The sequence below is a fragment of the Hypomesus transpacificus genome, unplaced genomic scaffold (genome assembly GCF_021917145.1).
Source record: "Hypomesus transpacificus isolate Combined female unplaced genomic scaffold, fHypTra1 scaffold_84, whole genome shotgun sequence".
Lineage (NCBI taxonomy): Eukaryota > Metazoa > Chordata > Actinopteri > Osmeriformes > Osmeridae > Hypomesus > Hypomesus transpacificus.
This window is the reverse complement of record NW_025814038.1, coordinates 532,405-546,450: the sequence shown is the minus strand read 5'-3', so window position 1 is coordinate 546,450 and position 14,046 is coordinate 532,405. Positions and strand designations below refer to the sequence as shown.

Here is a 14,046-nt window from a genome sequence, read left to right as displayed (position 1 = left end):
CATAATATACATGTGAAATTAGTTGCTAAAAGCATGTGCGAAGCGTGAAAACTTTCTGCACTGAAATGTCGAGTTGAAAAGTTTATTGCCCGTTTTCAGCCCAGGTTTTGTATTGGCGGGGCAAAACTCAACCTATCTACGTCACAGCCACCTATCTACGTAAGATCACTGCATGGCTCCTCCTCTCACCCGGTGAAACGGTATAAAGCCTGGAGCTCATTTGCATTAGAAGGTCCTCCCACTCAACTTCAGTTACGATTCCTGCTGTTGTCAGATTGTTATTGTAGCTACATCAGCTAGCTATCTAGGTACAGGATGTCTCCCTCCACCCGGACCTGCATCTTTCCAGGATGCAAGAACTTCCACAGCAGCGCTGCATCGTTATTTCAATTTCCTAGTGATGAGGAAAGGAAAAATAGGTGGATTGATTTTGTGAAGAGCCACACTGATGGAGAGCTTCGCATCAACTCCAACAGCCGCCTCTGCAGTGACCATTTCACGCCAGATAGTTTCAACATGGACCGACGGACGGGGTTCACGGACACACGGCTTCTCTTGCAGCGCGGAGCTGTACCAAGCATCGCTCTCCCGGCCGTTCCTCCTCCGGTCGCACCTGGACCATCCACAGCCGCCAGCAGTTCATCACTCAGCGTAAGTTCTGTGTGCTTGTTATAATTATACTAGATAACTTTTCCAGAGGTATCTCTGCTGTGTTAGTGCAAACTGCTAACTTGATATAACTCGGTGTAGAGTGATGGTATTTTGGTGAAATGGTAGTCTAGCTAATGTGCTAAAGTAGTTGGAGAACTCTCTGTCTGCTGTCTCTGGTGTCCATTTTTACACCTGTGTAACAGCTCAGGGGAACAAAGTTCATTTATATGCATCTGTATGTTTCACTCATTGAACCAACGAGTCCTATTTCATTGCTCTAAACGCTCAGTGTCCGGCTTGCCGTAGCGTCCATCATCCGGGTCATAGGTACTTGAGAGACATGTATACATAGATATATACAAACACTAAATGTTTCGTGTTTATATATATCTATGCATGTATAAATGTCAATGCTTGAGAGAGGCGGCGCCTTCCATCGAGGGGGCGGAGCTTCAGCTCCTTCCAGTGACCCCCCCCCCCCCCTCTATCAAGAGGAGAAGACTGATGATTTTCTCACGATTTCGAAGGATAAGCCTAATTTAACATACTTGTCGGTGTTTGTTTTCATTCGAATTCGGATGGGTAATTAACACATTCTTCTGTGATGTGATAACTTAAAACTCATTTTCAGTTCTGCTTTACAGCACCTTCGCCTACATGGTATTTTTGCACCCAACAGTTTCCTCTTTGTTTTGATTGTCGAGCATCTCTTGCAAATTCCTATCGTCCGGTGTTGCACCGAAAGCTGTGACCCATCAGAAACTGTGACCACAGAGGGTGCTGCTGCACATCGTCTGCCCGTGCGTGGTAGACAATGGAGGGCAAAGAAGAGCGTCTACGCAAACGATGTAAACATTTATACATTACATCGGAGCCAGTCTATCTTATTAGACATTCTCTGATTACATCCACAGGTGAAAGCTGTATGATAAATCTCAGTTTGTTATTACTTCCTTTTGAGAAAGAGTAAACCGCTGGAGACCATATTAACCACATCATGCATAGTAATATATGTTTATCTTAAATGTTTCTAAACGTGTATTTCTCTGTGACTGCATGCAGAGTTTGTAATAACCTACCTAAAACATTACACTAAACCTACATTTAAATAATCATATTCTACTGTAAAGAAAAAACTAAATATTTAATGGACCAGCACATTGTGTAAATTGTCAGAATATGTGACCCCACTGGAACTGCAGTGGTCACCCCTTCACACTTATCTGGACACATGTTTTCTTATTTGGGGTCCTCACAGAGCCAGTACCACAGAGGTCACCATTTCCAGGGGTGCCGTATAGGGGGGAAAAGTTAGGACGATTCTAAGGGCCCCTGGCTGACGGGCCCCGAATTTTTTTTATTTTCATAGGGCCCAAAATTATTGGCGGCGCCCCTGACCATATCTGACAGCCGTCAGAATATGTGACACCACCGTAATTGCTTCATGAAGGAGTTAAACTTCAAAATATTGTTTGGCGTAGTTACGTCATCCCTTCACACTAATCTGGACACGTTTTCTTATTTGGGCCATCACATAGCCAGTACCACAGAGGTCACCACAAAGCGCGTAAACTGGTTGAAATACATGTGTCTCACGGCCAATGCGTGAGAGTTGGCAGCCCTGCCGCATGTAAGTGCATCCAATGTAGGGGCAAACGGATTCAGAGCGCAGTAACAGCGCTTTACTGCGGTTTGCTTCGGTTTGAATTGCATCCAATGTATGGAGAAACGGATACAGCGCGCCGTAACTAGACTTGCGGGTTGCATCGGTTTTGAGTGTGATTGAGTTTCTGCAATTCATTATACCCTTTTTCATCTGTCAATTAATAGGTGAAACATTGCGCCAGTGTCGAAGCAATTAGCCTCCAGGTCCCGTTCATTTTTTCGCCGCTATAGTTGTTTTTCTGGACAGTAGCCTACAGGCTGCCCTATGGATGCACAAATATTCAAAGAGTTGCTGGATTATCTTGTTGAAGGACAATATCCAGAACATTCTGACAAACACCAGCGCTTCACCATTCGAAGAAGGGCTGCAAACTACTGCGTCGAAGGTAGGCTACAGTAAGGTATTTTACAAAATGCGTTATTATTACAAAACATTTCCTTTTTGAAATATAGCATCCCCACTCAATAACTGTTATTCTCATTTCTAGATGATCAATTACATTACATGAGACACAAGGGTTCTGTCAAAGAAGTCAAAGCCAAAGTTCTGTGTGGTGCAGCCGACGCACGCTCCATATTTAGAGAATTTCACACCAGTGAAATAGGTGAACACTGCGGCCAAATTAAAACAAGGGATGCCATTTCTCTTAGGTGTTATTGGCCTTCCATGACATCTGACATCGAAAAATGGGTACGTTGGTTTTTCCATATTTCAATTTGCAACTTTACTTTTAAAAGCGTCGACTATTGCGCACCAGAAATTTAGAAAAGGAACGTTATCTATTTCGAATGTGAAAAGTTTCTCATTAGATGTTAACTTTAATTAGGCTACCTAATTAGAAGGTCATCCAGTCATTAATAGTTACAGCACAAGCTATCAGCCTGTTTAAAGCTCACCATAAATAAAGGCCTTTGTCTATATAGGTATCAGAATGCACTGTTTGCCAGCAGAACAGAGCTGAAATAAAGGTTGCCACTGATTACAAGGCTATTAAGGTAAATGTTTTTTTGATCACTTGAGCTTTATTGTATCATTAAAGTAACATTTACTACATTTCCAATGTTAATCTATGACATAATCACAACTAAGAAACAACAAACCGCGAATAATCATTCAGCTTGCACCCGTGGATGTAATCAGAGAATGTCTAATAAGATAGACGGGCTCCGATGTAATGTATAAATGTTTACGCCGTTTGCGCAGACGCTCTTCTTTGTCCTCCACTGTCTACCACGCACGGGCAGACCATGTGCAGCAGCGCCCTCTGTGGTCACAGTTTCTGATAGGTCACAGCAGAGAATGTTTAAACAGGCTCTGGTCACAGTTTTCGGTGCACCGGAACTCCAACAAGCTTGCTACAAAAATGGCGGAACCAGAGGAGTCGGGAAGATCTCTGGTGAACATTTCTACATTATTATTATTTAAATTAACTATCAATTAAAATCAGTTGGTGGGGTCCGTCATGTTGATTGCTTGCCATGCTACCTGGCTAGTTGTGCATTGGGGTTTCGACTCACTGTACTTGTACATCTGGACTCGATAATCCAGTCAACTAGCATGCAGAGGCTGTTTTACAATCTACAAAAACATGAAATCTCAAGTTTGTTATACCCGGTATTTATGGTAATTGGTATTTAAAATGCATAGGCCTACTAGAATCGCAAGGGTAACACATTTGTGCTTATAGCGTATTGTAACAAGCCTGTATTATAGTTTCTCATTGTTTGTAGGCACTCGTTACTTCAGGGCAGACAGTAGGGTTGGGGGTGATGATGGATAATCCCGCGAAGGTTGGGAAATTAGAGCTACTGTCTTAATTTCTCTCTCTCAATTTTGTTACGGGACTTGAAAAGACGAGTTGTCTGTTGCATTATTGTGGAGTGTTGCACTGTATGGAGTTAGCGGTGTGGGCTGTGGCCAGAACAACAGCCCAGTCTAATAAATAAAGCGTGTGTTGAGTTCGGACATAGTCTCACTGAGTCCTTCCTATGTCGTGGTCATTACAGTATAATGCATTTGTACTAAGTGAATCATACACACAATACTTTCAGAAAACATACTATCATTAAATCAGCATTATGGTTGGAAATATCTTTCATAATATCCATCAGCCCAACAAAGTAACATAGTTATCTATATCATATTTTGAGATATAATTCATCAGTCGGATTGTCTCCCTACAGCATGAGCACCAGATCATGAGGACCTTCGATGAGGTGATGAAGCTGGGCAGATACGACGCCGGCCTCTTGGCGTCCTCCTCGGGCGGCGCCGACCGCGAGGCAGGTCCAGCGAAGGTCAGAGAGGAGACGGACGAGGCGGCTGAAGAGACCAACGCCTCTCTCCGCGATCCGTTCTTTGCGGCCGGGCATCGAGGGGGCAGCCTGGAGGAGGAGCTGGACGGACTTCCCGTCTTTGGGGTGGACGACGAGGAGGATGACTGGCAGTTTTCGCTGCCCATGGACACTCTGGCAGATCTAGACACGGATAGGATTGGCGCCCGGTTAACCGATGAATCGTCTGACAGACAGAGAGATGTTCAGGGGGGCCCCCTGACCAGTGAGAAAACCCCAGAGGGAAGAGCTACGCTGGGGGACAGGAGAGTGTCGGCCTTCTCCAGTCCCACTCCCTCCCCTGACAGCCTCGGTAAGACTGATTCCAGGAGTCTTGTCTGTCACGCTCTAACTACGCTGTGAGTTTAGGTCAAGGGATCTTATTTCTCCTTTTCTGTGTGTCTCACAAGATGGAGCTGTTGTGAACTATCCAGGAGGAGATCCACCGTGTCACCAAGTGGAGGTGAGTGTCACCTGTATCTCAAGTATTCACTAGAACGAACAATTCAGCAATTAACGACGCATGTGTATCTAATATAGCATTATAATTTCAGTGTTTTTCCAAAAGCCTGTCACCAACATCACTGTCTTCTGCCTAGTCACTACAGAGGTCAGACTGTGGTGCCATAGCAATCGAGGCCCCCACTTCGCCACTGATCAAGATTAAGGATGAACCGATAGACGAGGACTACGACGCAGCCCTGCTGCCTCAGTCCTCCAGCAGACAGGTCAAAGAGGAGCTGGAGAACCAGGAGGTCAGGCTCTCATTCAGGCCTTCGATGGTCTAAACTAGACCGGGAGCGTCAGAGACTTTACTGAGCGTGTTGTTTGTGTTGCAGGATGAGTTGAAGATCAGCTCTGTGTACTCAGTGGGAGGAGGGCCCTCGTACAGCGCCCCCAGTGGTGAGACTGAAGACCAGTGCTCACACACAGTCTGAGCACTGCATGTTCTGTTCACCTGGTTATCTAATAAAGGGGTGGGCTTAGATGCTACCTTCTGCTACTTTTGAGCATCCTACTTTGTTTTTACCTCCAGTTGCAGGTCCCACCACCCACACTCCCTCCATATTTGTTCCTGGGAGGAGCTTGGCTCCAGCCCCATTGGTCCAGCCTCCCCTGGCTCCTCCCCTGGCTCCGCCCCTCCCTGGCAGAGGCGGTAACTCTGCTAACATCAGGTGCTGCGGTTGCTCCAAGGTGCTGTTAAAGGGACAGACGGCCTTCCAGAAGAAGGGCTCCACCCAGCTGTTCTGCTCCACCGTCTGCCTCACTGGCTTCCTGCCTCCCACCGTCCTGGCCCGGCCCTGCCACCAGTGCCTCAAGTACCTCATCTGTTATTGTGTTGTTTTGTGCGTCTTCCCAGCAAGTGCTCTGAAGTTTCTTTAGATGGGGTGAATTAAACTGTGTTTTCCTTTTCCCTTGAACCTTGCAGGGAAATTGAGACTACTGGGAATGTGGTCAGAGTTTTGGTGGACAACAACCTTAAGGACTTCTGCAGTCGTTTCTGCATGTCTGCGTTCAATCGCAAAAAGAAGACTGACCCCCCTGCCCCCGAACTTCCTTTCTGCAGCGTTTGCAATAAATCCAACAAGGTAAAGGTTGAAAGTCTGCAGCGACTTCTTCTAAACACCCTCACCAACACACAGACGCTCTCCCATCGCAACACAAACCTGCCCTCACCCCCCTCTTCCTCATTCAGGTTCAGCATGAGGTAATCTATCACAGTGAGGTCCATAAACTGTGCAGCGACTACTGTTTCTTCACGTGGCGCCGCAACCGCAACCTGGCCATGAACTGCTGTGAGAGCTGTGGCATGTACTGCAGCAGTAAAGGAAGTGGATGTCAGAACCTGATCATAGGAGACGTCAACCTGAGGTTCTGCAGTCCCACCTGCATCAGCACCTATAAACAGGTAGTGATGCGTCTCCAGCGGTCCAGAAGACAGATTTCTGAATGGTTGTAGATGCTAGCTCTCTAACCCTGATCACCCCTTCTCTGACTTCCCCTGTAGACCTGCTCCAAGCTGATGAAGTGTAGTCACTGTGGTAACGAGGCGATGGTGTCCACCATGTTGGTGAGCAACGACCCCTTGGGCAAGGTTAAACTGTACTGCAGCTCCACCTGTGTCAGCTACAGCCGGCCTCCACAACACATTCTCTCTGGTATGCACAGTTCCTCAGCCAAGGGTTACGGATAGGATATGGGGAGCAAAATGGCGATTTTAAATTTCTGCCTTGTGGTATTGCATTCATGTTTAATTAAACTGACGGACGTTTGTCTTTTTAAACGGATGAGAACTCTGTGCTTCTGTGTGACGACTGTTGTATTTGGTGATGTCGAAACAGACACGTGACGGTCTTTCCCTGCCCTCAGGAACCCCGTTCCCCTGCACCCACTGCAAAGTGAACGCTGTCCCTCAGTACCACCTCGCCATGGTGGACGGAAGCATCCGGAACTTCTGTTCCCACGACTGTGTCACCACCTTCAGGGTAACAGCCCCTTCTCACTGCGCCCGCCACAAGGCTTTCCTGATTGCTAGACTATGACTGTGATCAGCTGTGTCATGTCACTGAGTGCGTGTCCTCGTTCCCTGAGCAGAGCAGAGCTCCGCTAACCGCTCAGATGAACGGCACGTCCACCAATCCCCTGGCTCCTCCTCAGCCTGACCTGCCAGGGACAGGCTCCTCCCCCTGTGGCCTCTCTCCGCTCTCCTCCTCCTGGCCAGCTGCTCCTGGTCACCCCGACGCTCCCAGCCAGACCTCCGCAGCGCCCTGTGCGTCCACCCCAGGCTCGTCCAGACCGTACGAGCAGCCACAGCAGGGCCTCACCCCCCTCTCTGCCTCACGCTTCACCGGGCCCATCCGACTCACCTGCAACTACTGCTTTGAGGAGTTCTCCTCCAAGCCTGAGCTCTTCCTGCACAAGGTACGGATGATCTCCGATGACCTGCGGCCTGACTTTAACCTCGGTTGTCGGCCTTGAAATGGATAAGAGCTTTGATTTTCAAACACACTGAGAACTACACACTGAGGGGGTCAGATGGCTGAGCGGTTAGGGAGTTGGGCCATTAACATTTAGGTGAAGTGCCTTGCCCAAGGACACATTCTCATTGCATGGCCGGGAATTGAACCATCAACCTTCTATTTAGGAGTCAGGTGGCTGAGCGATTAGGGAATCGGGCTAGGAATCAGAAGGTTGCCGGATCAATTTCCGGCTGTGCCAAATGACATTGTGTCCTTGGGCAAGGCACTTCACCCTACTTGCCTCGGGAAGAATGTCCCTGTACTTTCTGTAAGTTGCTTTGGATAAGAGCGTCTGCTAAATGACTGAATGTAAATGTCAACTAACGTGGTGTGAATTTGGTGCGATTGTCTTATCGTGACAGAATCGGGTGTACCAGTTCTGTGGGAAGCAGTGCTGTGATCGGTTCAAGACCCAAAGGAACATCATCATGAGGTGTGAATACTGCCTGCAGGACAAGGTGGTCAAAGACATCATCATGTTCAACCACATGGCCAGACCCTTCTGCAGCGAGAGTGAGTCCAGTGAGAAAAGCCATCCTCAATGGTTGAGCTAGTCTAGTCCACGATAGACCAGTAGATGGAAGACGTTGTAGGGTGTGTTTGAATCAATTCCTCCACTTCAACGAAACCAAAAAAGTACTTACGGTCTGTTTCTAGGAGATTAGCCTACAACCCTGTTGTCTGTGTATGTGTGTCTCAGGCTGTAAGCTGCTCTTCAAACACGACCTGACCAAGAAGAACAAGGACAGCCCCTGGCGCTCCTGCGCCTTCTGCTCGGGGATCTGTCAGAACATGGTGAACCAGAAGATGATCCACAGCCACTTTGGAGGCCGGATGGAGGAGTTCTGCAAGCCTGAGTGCATGTCCATGTTCACCGTGCTCTTCTACGAGGTCAGTCGCATGCACGCATGCTACACCCACACACGTAGATGCACGTGTGACTTAACTGTGACTGAGCCGGGAGTCAGATGGCGGCGCGGTTAGGGAATCAGGCTATATACTCAGAAGGTTGCCGGTTCGATTCCCCAGCCGTGCTAATTGACGTTGTGTCCTTGGGCAAGGCACTTCAACCTACTTACCTCAGAGGGAATGTCCCTGTACTTACTGTAAGCGTCTGCTAAATGACTAAATGTAACTGTGTTAACGTTCCCGTGACGACGTTGTTCCCTGGTTCTGTTCTCAGATGGCCAAATGTGACAATTGCAGACACCAGGGGAAGATGGAGGAGCAGCTGCGATGTGCCGGCTACATCCGACACTTTTGTGACTTGGCCTGCACTCTGCAGTACTGCCACCGGCATATCCCGCAGATCCCTGCCAGAGTAGCATCGCAAGGTCAGATGGGTCAGGTGGCTGAGCGGTTAGGGAATTGGGCTGTTAATTAAGAGGTTGCTGGTTCGATTCCCGGCCGTGCTAAAAATGACGTTGTGTCCTTGGGCAAGGCCCTTCACCTTACTTGCCTCGGGGGGGGGGGGGGGGGGGGGGGGGGGGGGGGGGGGGGGGGGGATGTCCCCTGTACGTACTGTAAGTCTGTACGTACTGTAAGAGCGTCTGCTGATTGACTGAAATGCAAATGTAAGGTATCACTGGATCCAGCAAAACTTAATTAGCTTGTATGCCTTTAATTTTTTTTCCTGTCTCTCTACCTTTTTGTTTGATCTGTGACTGTGAAACTCTCCCTGCTCCTTTTAGGTAGTTCGGCCACTGTGCAAAACCTCTTCCCCAGTTCCAAGATGGCTCTGGGCATTGCTGATGTGGTGCCAGCGGGCAACACCCCTACTGGCCTGCCCCACTCTGCAGATACTCCCCTCACAGGTAGCTAGCCAAACCGCTGGGTCTCAAACCTTTTTGGGCTTCACTGCTCCATTGTTGCCGGATTTCTGAATCCAAATACCCCCAATACCTGTATTTATATCGTATAAATATGTGTTTATATCCATGTTCTCGTGATTTAAGGGTCATATTTTTAAATTTTCCATAGAATAAATTAAGTTAGAGTGGCTTATTTGATGATGCGACCACACGGACATGTTATTAAAAACGTGTATTTGCTTGCAGGTGCACTTCCCACTTCTAACTCTCACGGGAAGAGTCTTGATGATGTGAGTACAGGTGTCTGTACAGGTGTGAGTACAGGTGACTGAGCAAAGCTTCCCCGGGGCACGGGATTTGGGTCCGATTCACTTTGAGGGCTTGTCGTCAGGAAATTGACTGATCGCCTTTCTTTATAAAGCTATTCTTTAAACTGCTTCTAGGTTTGTAAACGTGTGTGTGTGTGTGTATGTGTGTGCGCAGGCAAGCACTCAGACAGATGCGATGCGGCTTCCCTTGGCTCATCGGCGGAACATGAAGAACAAGGCCATCATGTGTCGACCTTTCACACACAGCCAGGAGACACTGTGCAACCTCCCAACCCAGACCACACACACACCAGCAGGTACAAGAACACACGCCACTCCCACTGGCCACACGTTATACTGTACACCGTTAACTCATCATATATCCAGTGTTAATTCAGCATCCTGGGCGTGGACATGCCAGCAGGCTGTCTTGCAGTCTCCCGCTAGTCAGGAGGACGTCTTGGTAGTTTATGTTCAGGTTTAGTCCTAACTTTAGTTCTCTATGTCCACAGGCATCTCTGGGTGTAGTTTCACCACCACTATAAACGAGGAGAAGGTGAAAGTGGTGATACTTCCCGTCCCTGTGCCAGTCTTCATACCCGTGCCGATGAACATGTACTCCCAGTACACGCCTGTTCCCATGCCGATGCCCATTCCTGTATGTTGTGCCGGTGTGATGCTTCACAATGTCACTGATGCCATCTGGTGACGCTGGACACGTTAGTGAGGTGTATGTTTTTGTCTGCCAGGTCCCTTTGCCTGTGGTGTTACCGTCTGCCCCGAGTGGCTCACAGTCCAAGGACACACATGACCCACTCGTCCAATCACAGGGCATCGCTGAGGAGGTTGAGGAAGTTGAGAAGGGCAAACCTGTCTCCCATGGAGGTAAGGAAAACTAGTTTCACCCACTTAGGTTCGAATGGTCAGTCAGGACCATTTCCTCCTCTGGGTTTACATATATACATAGTGTGTAAATAGGTGTATGTGTACATAGTGTGTGTATTCTGTTTGTCGTTTCAGACCAGGGAAGTACTTACAGTGGAGATTTGGAGTCTGAGGCGATCTCCACCCCTCTTAGCTGGGCAGAGGAATCCAACCCTGCGTCCAGCAGCCAGCGAGGGGGGGGTCCAGTGGCTGTGGACCCCCCCAGCACATCTGAGCCGGGGGCCATGGACTTGGAGGCTGACATCCCCACTGGTGAGATGGAGGTGCCGTTAACTCCAGTGCTTGCTTGGCTTGTACTGTAATATTTCTCTCGTAAGCAACAGTTTTATAAGCTGACTAGTCATGTGCCTCTCCCAAACAGCAGTTAAGTAGGACACTGGTAATGCCAGCATGTATTGTTGTCCATTGTACCAACTGTGGGAGCTGGACTCTGGTTGCAGAGCGGTGTGACTCTTCTGAGAGAGCTGTCGTCAGGAAGCTGGCTGGATGTAAACGACCCAGAGAAGGTTTCTCTCCTGGCAAACGGGTATGTCACGTGGCACAGGCCCCCCCCCAAAAAAAAAAACATTCAGTTGAACATAGTTCAAAGTGGGTTTTAGAGAGAAATCGTGTATTCTATTTGTGTGTGGTCCGCAGAGCCGGAAGAGAGCTTGCTCTGGGGAGGTCAGCCTCACTGTTTCGTCCTCCCGGACAACAAAACTGCACTATGTCTATGGGGTCCAAGCCTGGAAGACCTGGGTGCAACAGAGGAAACAGCAGCCAGACTCTGAATCCAGTAAATCAGGTGAGGAGGCCAGAAACCTCCTGACATGGGTCAAAGTCCGGTTCAGACATAAATACATTTTTGTAACGCATGTCTCTCGTTTCTCGCTTGGGGGGGGCAGACGGGCCGGTGGTTCTGAAGGAGGACTTTTTACAGTGCAACTCCGCTGAGCTCAGCGACGGTCTTTGCCACTTCATCACCGAGGTCCGTCGACCCAACGGAGGGCCTTACACGCCCGACAGCATCTTCTACCTCTGCCTGGGCATCCAGCTGGTAGGCCCTAGCTCCGTGCCACGCCACCACCACAGCGCCACACTAAGGACCACCTCTGGTTTACATTTCTCTGTGTCTCCCCCCCACCCCCCCACCACTACTGTAGTATTTATTTGAGAACGGGCGGATCGAGAACATCTTTACGGACGAGTTGTACAGCCGCTTCACCGTGGAGATCACCAGGATCCTGGAGCGCTGGAGACCGACCCTCTCCCCCAGCGGTACGGCTCGTCTATGTCATATCCTGTTTGGCGCTACGGCAGGAAACGTCCCAGGGAACACCGACTGCCGTTGCTGTTGTTGATTTTGACCAGACGCTGCCATGTCTGGTGATGATGCTCTGTCTGGGCTTGTTCTCAAATCTGTTGTGTGCCCTTGTATACTTTCTTTTATCTCCATCTTTTTCTCTCTGTCTCTCTCTTTCTGTGTCTCTCTCTCTCTGGCTCTCTGTGTCTGTCTGTCTGTCTGTCTGTCTGTCTCCTCTCTCTCTGTCTCTCTCTCTCTCTCAGGCTACCTCTGCTCGCGAGTGGAGGAGGATTACCTGTGGGAGTGTAAGCAGCTGGGCACCTACTCTCCCATCGTGCTGCTCAACACTCTGCTGTTCTTCAGCACCAAGACCTTCCGCTTCACCGACGCCGGCCAACACAGGCGGCTGTCCTTCGCCAACTTCACACACTGCACCCGCTCACCCGGCAAGACTGACTACCTCAGGTTCAGACCCCCGCACAGAGACCAGGGAACCTCAGGTTGGAAACCCCTCGCCCGTTCCACCACAATGAAGAGCAGTGGTGTGGTACGCGACGTAACGTGCATTTTTCAAAATGTTCTGCGCCGTTTGTTTACACACAGAGTTGTTGCCTGTCTCGCCGGGAAAGAGGAAGATGGAGGAAGAGGAGGGAGACATGGAGATGCCTGAGAACAGGGAGAACCCGCTCCACTGCCCTGTACAGCTCTATGAGTTCTACCTCTCCAAATGGTGAGGCCTTCAACTGGGCGTTAGTTGTCGATGTTTGTTCGATGCACTCTCAATGTGTGTCAACTGTCTGTGTTCTGTGCCGTCAAATAGCCTCTCGGGACGTTTAGTCAGTTAGCAGACGCTCTTATCCAGAGCGAGGACAGTTGACTTTTTCTAAATGTTAGTTGTTGTTGTTATATTGGATTGCACTGTTCAATTCTTCAAAGTCATTGTTTGTGTCTCGTGAATGGCCGCTCTGCTGTCTCCCAGCCGAGTTATTAAACACCAATCATTGGTCGCGGATTTAGGAGTCCTGAATTCATTTGAGATTCACTCTGCTGTCTTACCTCTCCTTTCCCCTGTCCTGTTCTTCAGCTCGGAGTCGGTGAAGAACAGAGACGACCTGTTCTACCTGCAGCCCCTGGTCTCCTGCCACCCTGACAGCCCCCGCTGGTTCTCCTCCCAGCCACTGGATGGCGCTACCCTGGACAGCATGCTCACACGCATCCTGGCCGTGAGGCAAGTGCACCTGGATGAAGGTTCCGAGGCCTCCACAGACGACGGCGGGTCACCGTGACGATGGCGGGTCACCGTGACGATGGCGGGTCACCTTGACGACAGACTTAAGGCTTTTTCTTCCGTTGTTTTAACTGACTTCCTGACTGAAAGAGAACTTTTGGCTTTCCATTAGGGTTTGAGACATTTTGGCTGCTTGGAAAATCTTGAAGAAAGATGGTGATAGAGTTCACAATCATACACTGACATTATCATGTGATACTAAACTATGCTATTTAGGTTTAAATATGATTACTTGCATTTAAATGTAGGCATTTTTTATTATGTATAGAAAGTGGGTCATTGTAAGTTTGTGAAATTGTTTGGTTTAGGTCGGAATCATAATTTTACCAAGCTGCCTTATTCATAGGAGAGCCATTTTGTAATCTATTACACTAACCAAGATTGTCAATTTTTAAAGTATGTTGTTTGCAGTTGTATGGGTTCCTTAGTTGCTGATATGAATCAGAGGTGTGATCATATAACAACTATTAAAAAGAGAAATGGTCAGAATTACTAGTATGAAAGCCATTTTAATTTTTAATTGTTATTTATTTTTTATGAACAATTGTTTTTATTTGATTTTAATGTATGTGGGACATCTTGGGACTTCTACACATAAGACTGCCTGTGGAACATTTTGTCTAGACCGCTTGCCCTGGCTTGTACCTCGCGGTAACGTCGTGTGGCTCTCAAGTCACTATTGGTTGCTACATATGACGTTTTTGTCGCCTTCTCAGACACTGGTTGCTCAATCTAGCCAGTA

General features: G+C 48.5%; 1 protein-coding gene and 1 long non-coding RNA gene across 4 annotated transcripts; both read left to right on the top strand.

Moving 5' to 3' along the window:
• The first annotated feature begins 252 nt into the window (after positions 1–252).
• Positions 253–13,931, top strand: si:ch211-266o15.1 (zinc finger MYM-type protein 4). Of its 3 annotated transcripts, none has more exons than XM_047017835.1 (27): positions 256–651; positions 4,501–4,963; positions 5,061–5,113; positions 5,250–5,405; positions 5,490–5,553; positions 5,687–5,969; positions 6,080–6,239; positions 6,347–6,559; positions 6,659–6,809; positions 7,021–7,136; positions 7,246–7,572; positions 8,033–8,183; positions 8,371–8,561; positions 8,854–9,004; positions 9,362–9,484; positions 9,728–9,771; positions 9,965–10,106; positions 10,302–10,447; positions 10,539–10,674; positions 10,810–10,986; positions 11,175–11,260; positions 11,371–11,518; positions 11,619–11,770; positions 11,877–11,991; positions 12,280–12,516; positions 12,620–12,746; positions 13,101–13,931. In XM_047017835.1, exons 1-27 carry the CDS (start codon positions 316–318, stop codon positions 13,300–13,302), a joined length of 4,650 nt encoding a protein of 1,549 aa, XP_046873791.1. In that variant the 5' UTR covers positions 256–315; the 3' UTR covers positions 13,303–13,931. The 3 variants fall into 3 exon arrangements, 2 of the variants coding, with proteins under 2 accessions (XP_046873791.1, XP_046873792.1); XM_047017836.1 differs by lacking the exon at positions 256–651 and adding an exon at positions 3,591–3,713; XR_006955893.1 differs by lacking the exons at positions 12,620–12,746; positions 13,101–13,931 and having other exon boundaries at positions 253–651; positions 10,810–10,997.
• Positions 1,955–3,418, top strand: LOC124466144. Its single transcript, XR_006955895.1, has 3 exons — positions 1,955–2,702; positions 2,805–3,007; positions 3,241–3,418. It is a non-coding gene; the product is annotated as an uncharacterized LOC124466144 (long non-coding RNA).
• Positions 13,932–14,046: the final 115 nt, after the last annotated feature.